Source organism: Lactuca sativa, chromosome 9 (assembly GCF_002870075.4).
Source record: "Lactuca sativa cultivar Salinas chromosome 9, Lsat_Salinas_v11, whole genome shotgun sequence".
Lineage (NCBI taxonomy): Eukaryota > Viridiplantae > Streptophyta > Magnoliopsida > Asterales > Asteraceae > Lactuca > Lactuca sativa.
The window spans coordinates 207339975-207346457 of record NC_056631.2 but is presented as its reverse complement, the minus strand read 5'-3'; the positions used below and the strand labels follow the sequence as shown (position 1 = coordinate 207346457).

Here is a 6483-nt window from a genome sequence, read left to right as displayed (position 1 = left end):
AGTCATTAGTCATTACTAACATTGACTTAATGTTAGTGTGTATGAAGACGTTAATTTTACTATATGCAGTTTTTTATGCAAGGGTTTGTTGATTTCATGTTTGAGGGTTTAAGTTTACATTTGTCGTAAAGTTATCACACAATAATCAACATTTATGGTTCTTAAGTTTTTGATAACCAATGTTTAAAATCCGATCCAGTAGGTTAATTAATCAGAAGTATCTAATCGATTGTAGGTATATTTTGTCCTGAAGATATGTTTTTATCAATCACAAAAAAGGAACCAGCCCACTATCTGTTAAAGATCGACTCCTTCTCTATTCTTTCTGAAGCTGGAACTTTCAAAGTTGAATCTGACGTTTTTGAAGCCAGCTGTCATAAATGGTATAGTTTCTTTCACTTTCTTATACAAATGGAATGTTGTTTAGGGCATCTCTCAACTCTATTTATAGAGTAAAGAGTAACTTTATTTTTTTTAATAAAGTTAATAATTTTGAATCCAACTTTATTTTTTACATTATAAATAGAGATACTCCAAATTTGGATTGTGATTGTATGATTTATGAATAGTATTACTTTAAATTTTAAATAGTATGTACATTTTACCACGGCCCTATCAAAGGGTAGGGCGGGGTCTAAAAATTTTCAGGGTCTATTTTTGTGTATTTACTTATGTTATTTTTGAAATAAAAAAGTGTTTGTATTAAGTTGTCACATTTAGATGCAAAAAATACCTTATTTTATTTTATTTTGTGGGGGGCTTCAAATTGACTTGAGAGTTGAGTTGGCATGCATTTTACACTAAAAATAAGGTGTAAGTTTCAATTGAAATATTTGGCCTTTCAACTTTGACTTTGTATATATTTAGTTTCTATTTCTATATATTTAAAATGTGATAACTTTTTCAAATATATTTAATATTTTAGTACGTTTAATATCTTATAACATGATAATATCTTATTTAATAAAATAGATAAATTGTAAAAAACTAGTAAATGTAAGGTTATTTATGAAAATCTAAATGAGTTAGAAAAAATATTTTGAAATATTTTTCTAATGATAATCGAGATTAATCATTATTATTATTATACTGTTTTCTACACTAAATATAAAATAGAGTTAATAGTTGTTTGGCAAAAGAGCTTATTAGCTTATTAGTTGTTTCGTACCGATATAAATTAAAAAAATGTTTGGATAAAAATAATTTATAGCCGTGACAAACTGCTAATAAATCATTTTTTTCATAAATTAACTTTATCTAACTTATTAGCTTATAAGCCAATAAGTTAATAAGTAATAAGTTTTTTTTTTTTTTTTTTGCCAAACATCCTTTGAGAGATAAGTCTTATTACAATGTACTATATTATTAAATTGTTTTTACATGAAAAATAGAATAAGTTTGGAGATAGGTCTTCTTATATTCTCGTATATCTTGCTTTTTTTTCATGAACTTACAACTTTTAGGAGACTGGATTTGTATCCAAATAGAAATGATTAGGGAAACGGAGCCAATCATATTTCTTTATATTTGATATTATGCGACACTGGAAGTCACTCAAATGGGGGGGGGGGACAATTTTTTTGTTTACGATCATATACATCACAACTACAAGACCTTTCAAGGTACCAATTTCTTTTCACTATTTAAATTATTTTTATTTTGAGGCATGTATACAAGATACAAGATAAAAGACTTTTTGTTAAGAGTAAATTACTGAAATCGTCCCTGTGGTTTGATCAAAATTGCACGTTTGGTCCCTAATTTTTTTTTTGCACGCGGATCGTCCCTGTGGTTTGATTTTGTTGCGTTTTTCGTCCCTGTGGTTTGATTTTGTTGCATTTTCGTCCCTTACATACATAAAGTTAGGGACCAAACATGCAATTTTGACCAAACCATAGGGACGAAAAACGCAACAAAATCAAACCACAAGGACGATCCGAGTGCAAAAAAAAGTTAATGACCAAACGTGCAATTTTGACCAAACCACAGGAACAATTTCAGTAATTTAGTCTTTTGTTAATTATGTATGTTATTTATATAGATATCCATAGAAAGAGAGCAAGGTTTGATGACAATCAGAATAAATGGGGTTTTGCGAAACTAATACCATTGGTGCATTTTAAGGATATTAGCAAAGGGTACCTATCCACCAATGATTCGTGTGTTTTTGGAGTTGAAGTTTCCACAGATCCAATGTACACAATAAAAGACAGATGCTTGTCCATGATAAAGCCTCAAGAAACTACGAATAGTTATACTTGGATTATTGATAATCTTTCAGCTGTAACAGAGAAATGTTTGCATTCTGAGGTCTTCAAAGTCGGAAAAGTCAAGTGGTAATTAAGTTTAAATTAGAGTAAATTAAACGAATGGTCCTTATGGTTTGGGGTAATTTATGCGTTTGGTCTCTAACTTATTTTTTTTAACTTGGGAGGTCCCTGCTATTTTTTTTTGTTACAAGTTTGGTCCATACTGTTTGTTTTTGTTACACACTTAGTCTCTGTCTTACCTAAAAAGACTATTATTTAAATAGAAAAAAATAATGGGGTAGATAAGGTAAGGTGAGGGGTGGGGTGGGTGGGATTGGGGGTGTGTTTATTTAAATAAATTAAAAAATCAAAGGCAAAATAGTTTTTTTAAGTAACACAGGGACCAAACGCATAACAAAAACAAACAGTAGGGATCTTCCGAGTTAAAAAAAATATGTTAGGGACTAAACGTGCAAATTATCGTAAACCATAGGGACCATTCGTGTAGATTTTTTTTTTAATAAAGCATCAACACTTTAGATTTTTTACTTTATTGAGTCTAGGACTTTATCAATATATCCTAAAGGAATCAGTTCAGGAAAAGGTACAAATTTGTCGATTTTTCTAGAGGTACATGAAGCTGCATTGGCTTCTGCTGGTTGGAGAGTTTATGCAAAATACCAACTTAGGGTTAAGAACCAAAGGGGTTATGATGATAGAGTAGAAGTTAAAAATATATAAACAAATTTAGAATTCTTTATTATCTATCATTTAGGTAGTTGATGATTGTTTTATTATGCACCTCGTAGCTCTTGATGGTTTGTATTTGTATTCACATTTTATCATGCAGAAACTGAACACTGGTTTTGTGAATCAGAAGTTGATTGGGGTTTTTTGCAATTCATGCTTTTGAGTGAACTAAAGGACAGAACAAAGGGGTTTCTGTTGAAAGATAGGCTTATTGTTGAAGCAAAGATTTTAGTTACTGGAATGATAAAAGATTTTATCTGAAGCGTGAAATTAATCATTGTCAATGCTTTGGGAGACATTTTGTGGATTACCATAACATTTTTTGTTTGGAGCTTTGCTTTTTGATGTTTGGATTCATGGATGACTTTGTACTGCATTCTTAATTCAAGGAATGTAACAGTTTGTGTGAGTTTTAATAAAATAGGTGTTTTTGAAAACTTATTTACCGAAATGAGGTTATTTAACATTTTTTTTAAAAAGGTAACATGTTCCTTTTCTTTCTTTCATGCTATGGACATGAACAAAAAAAAAGGCAATATTCATAACACACAAAAATCTTCCTTGTAGTTATTGTTTGTTTTTTTTAATATAAAATTTTTGGTTATTTATTTAATTTTTTTAGTTTTTGCTATTAATGTTTATAATTTTTTTTTACAACTTGATCAACAATTCATGATGCATCTTTCTGGCGTCAAATTATAGCAATAGCTTAGAAAACAATTAACATTTCTTTACAACAATACCCTCCAAAAAGGATGGTGAATGGATTTCAGATGCAAATTCAATTAAAAGTATCTTTTATAATTAATATAGGGATAAATTCAAAGGTGTTAATAATCTCCAAATTGTATATCCAAATGGCAGGTTTCAAAAACTAGGGGATGAAGCTATTGCAGCTTTGATTAGGGACATCGCGATGGGGGAGTTAAAGGTGGCAGTCTGGTCCTATAGTAGTGATAAAGCTCCGGACCCGAATGGGTTTAATTTTGAGTTTATTAAAAGTTATTGAGATCTTTTAAAAGATGACTTATTGAAATTTGTGGCTGAGTTTTTAGAAGAGTTTTTCTCTCTTCAAGGTGTAACTCATCTTTTATCACCCTTATCCCAAAAACTTCTAGGCCCATGGGAGTTTCCGACTTCAGACCAATTAGTTTAATTGGAGTTCAATATAAGATTGTGGCTAAAGTTCTAGCTCTTCGTTTAGCTAGTGTTGTTGATTTGGTAGTTAGTAGTGAACAAATTGATTTTATCAAAGGCATGCAAATCTTAGATGATCCCTTGATGGTTAACGAACTAGTAAATTGGTTTTAAAAAACTAAACAAAGTATAATGGTGTTGAAAATCGATTTTGAGAAAGTTTTTAATTCTATTTCCTGAAACTATTTGGATCAAGTGATGCGTCTAATGAACTTCCCTCCTAGATGGTGCGACTGGATTAAAGCTTGTCTTCATTCGACTAGATCTTCGGTCTTAATAAATGGGAGCCATACTAAAGAGTTCTGATTGTTTCGTGGATTTAGACAAGGAGATCCTTTATCTCATTTTCTCTTTATTTTGGCTTAGAAGGGCTTCATGTGGCTATGGAGGATGTAGGTGCTTTGGGGTTGTACAGGGGCATTAAATTGGGTACAACTAACCCCATTATTTCTTATCTTTTTTATGCAAATGATGCCCTTTTTTTTAGGGGAATGGTCCAAGAGAAATGTCGAGAATCTAGTGGGAGTTCTTAACTATTTTTATCTAGCTTAGGGATTGAAACTTAATTTGGCGAAATCAAACTTATTTGGTGCTGCTGTTCCCTCTGAAGATGTTCAAGTTCTTGGGTCTTTAATTGGTTGTAGAGCAGAAAAATTTAATTTCATTTATCTTAGGCTTCCAGTGGATGATAACATGACTCATGTTAAAGGTTGGGATCGTCTCTTGGATAAGTTCATAAAGAAACTCTCTAATGGGAAAGTTAACACTCTTTCAATTAGAGGTAGGTCCATGCTTTTAAAAACTTTTCTTGGATCTTTCGGTATTTTCTACTTCTCCTTATTTGTGATGCCAATGTCGGTGGCTAGAGATTTGGAGGCCTTACGTGCTAGATTTTTTGCGGTGGTTCGAGTAATAATCGGAAATTGCTTGGGTGAAATGGAGTTTGGTTATGGCGAGTCGTGATAAAGGTGGCTTGGACATTGGTAATCTCGTTAGTTTCAACTTAACTCTTATTCTAAAATGGAAATTGAGGTTCTTCACCATGGTGAATTCTTTATGGATTGAGGTTATCAAATTTATTTATGGAGACAAGGGTGGTTTTGAAGGCAACGGGAATAAAGTTTTGGGATATAGTCCTTGGACAAGAATGTTGGCTGCTGATCGCAAACTCCACGAGAAAAAGGTGGTAGATTACAATGTGCTGTATAAGAGAGTAGGGAATGGTACTAATACTAGTTTTTGGAAAGATAGGTGGTTTGGTGGTATTATTTTGTAAGATCAATTTCCAAGGTTAGTAAATGCTGATTTAAACCCAGAATGTAGTGTTGTGGAACGATGTACCCCCCTTCCCCCCAGGTTGGAAATGGAATTGGGCTAGGAGATTTAGAAGAGGGGTTGTTCAAAATCAATTACATAACTTGTTAAATCTACTTGGTGGGTTTAAGTGTGGTCTTGACCGTGACGTTTGGGTTTAGACCTTAGCAAATGATGGGCTGTTGCTTCTACACGTCAATGGATTGATTCAAGGTTCTTGCCTCCAATGCTAATTCTACTTGATGGTGTACTTGGGTGCCTAGAAAGGTAAACATCTTTGTTTGGAGGCTGCTGTGTGGGAGATTACCAATTCGATATGCATTTGAACAAAAAGGTATTGATATTCCTTCTAAACATTGTCTGATTTATAAGAAAGAGGAAGAGACAGTGGAACATATTTTTATTAATTGTGAGGTTGCAAGGGCTATGTGGGAAGGTCTTTTCTGTTGGCTTCAAATTGAGGTTACCAACTTTAGAGATCCAAGTGGCCTTTTCAATTTGGTTGATTCTTTGAAGAACTATCTCATCAAGAAACAAGTCATTCATGCGGTGATTGCTATTGGAGTTTGGTTTCTTTGGAAACACCGAAACGATGTTGTTCATGATACTAAGAAGATAAATAAAAACATGATTATTGATTCAATTCAAGAATTTTCCTTCTTATGCTTTTGTAGTAGACAGAAAAAACAAATTTTTAAATGGGGTGTTTGGATGCAAAACCCTATTAACTCTTTGTAATTTCCTTGATCTTCGCTTGTGTGTTTCTAATGTTGATAGCTGTTTCTAAAAAAACAATACCCTCCTATACATCCTCTATATTTATGCAAAAAATTCTTGTAGCACCCGATTCCTGGTACGTAAATCCTATTTGAAGTATTTCTTTTCTTTTAGCCTTGGACTCGGCGAGTCATGGGTCCGACTCGCCGAGTGGATGCGGGACCCGGGACGCGTTTAAGTTGTCGACTCGACGAGT

The 6483-nt window shown here is 32.7% G+C and overlaps 1 protein-coding gene across 1 annotated transcript; it reads left to right on the top strand.

The window, feature by feature from the left end:
• The first annotated feature begins 2022 nt into the window (after positions 1 to 2022).
• Positions 2023 to 3260, top strand: LOC111892968 (ubiquitin C-terminal hydrolase 12-like). Its single transcript, XM_023889045.1, has 3 exons — positions 2023 to 2336; positions 2813 to 2907; positions 3100 to 3260. The coding sequence occupies exons 1-3, from the start codon at positions 2023 to 2025 to the stop codon at positions 3258 to 3260; spliced, it is 570 nt and encodes a 189-aa protein (XP_023744813.1).
• The last annotated feature ends 3223 nt before the right edge of the window (positions 3261 to 6483 follow it).

Coding starts and splice junctions, on each gene's coding strand:
- LOC111892968 (XM_023889045.1), top strand. CDS start 2,023: ATGTATGTTATTTATATAGATATCCATAGAAAGAGAGCAAGGTTTGAT. Junction 2,337..2,812: donor AAAGTCGGAAAAGTCAAGTG/GTAATTAAGTTT, acceptor TATTGAGTCTAG/GACTTTATCAATATATCCTA. Junction 2,908..3,099: donor AGCTGCATTGGCTTCTGCTG/GTTGGAGAGTTT, acceptor TTTATCATGCAG/AAACTGAACACTGGTTTTGT.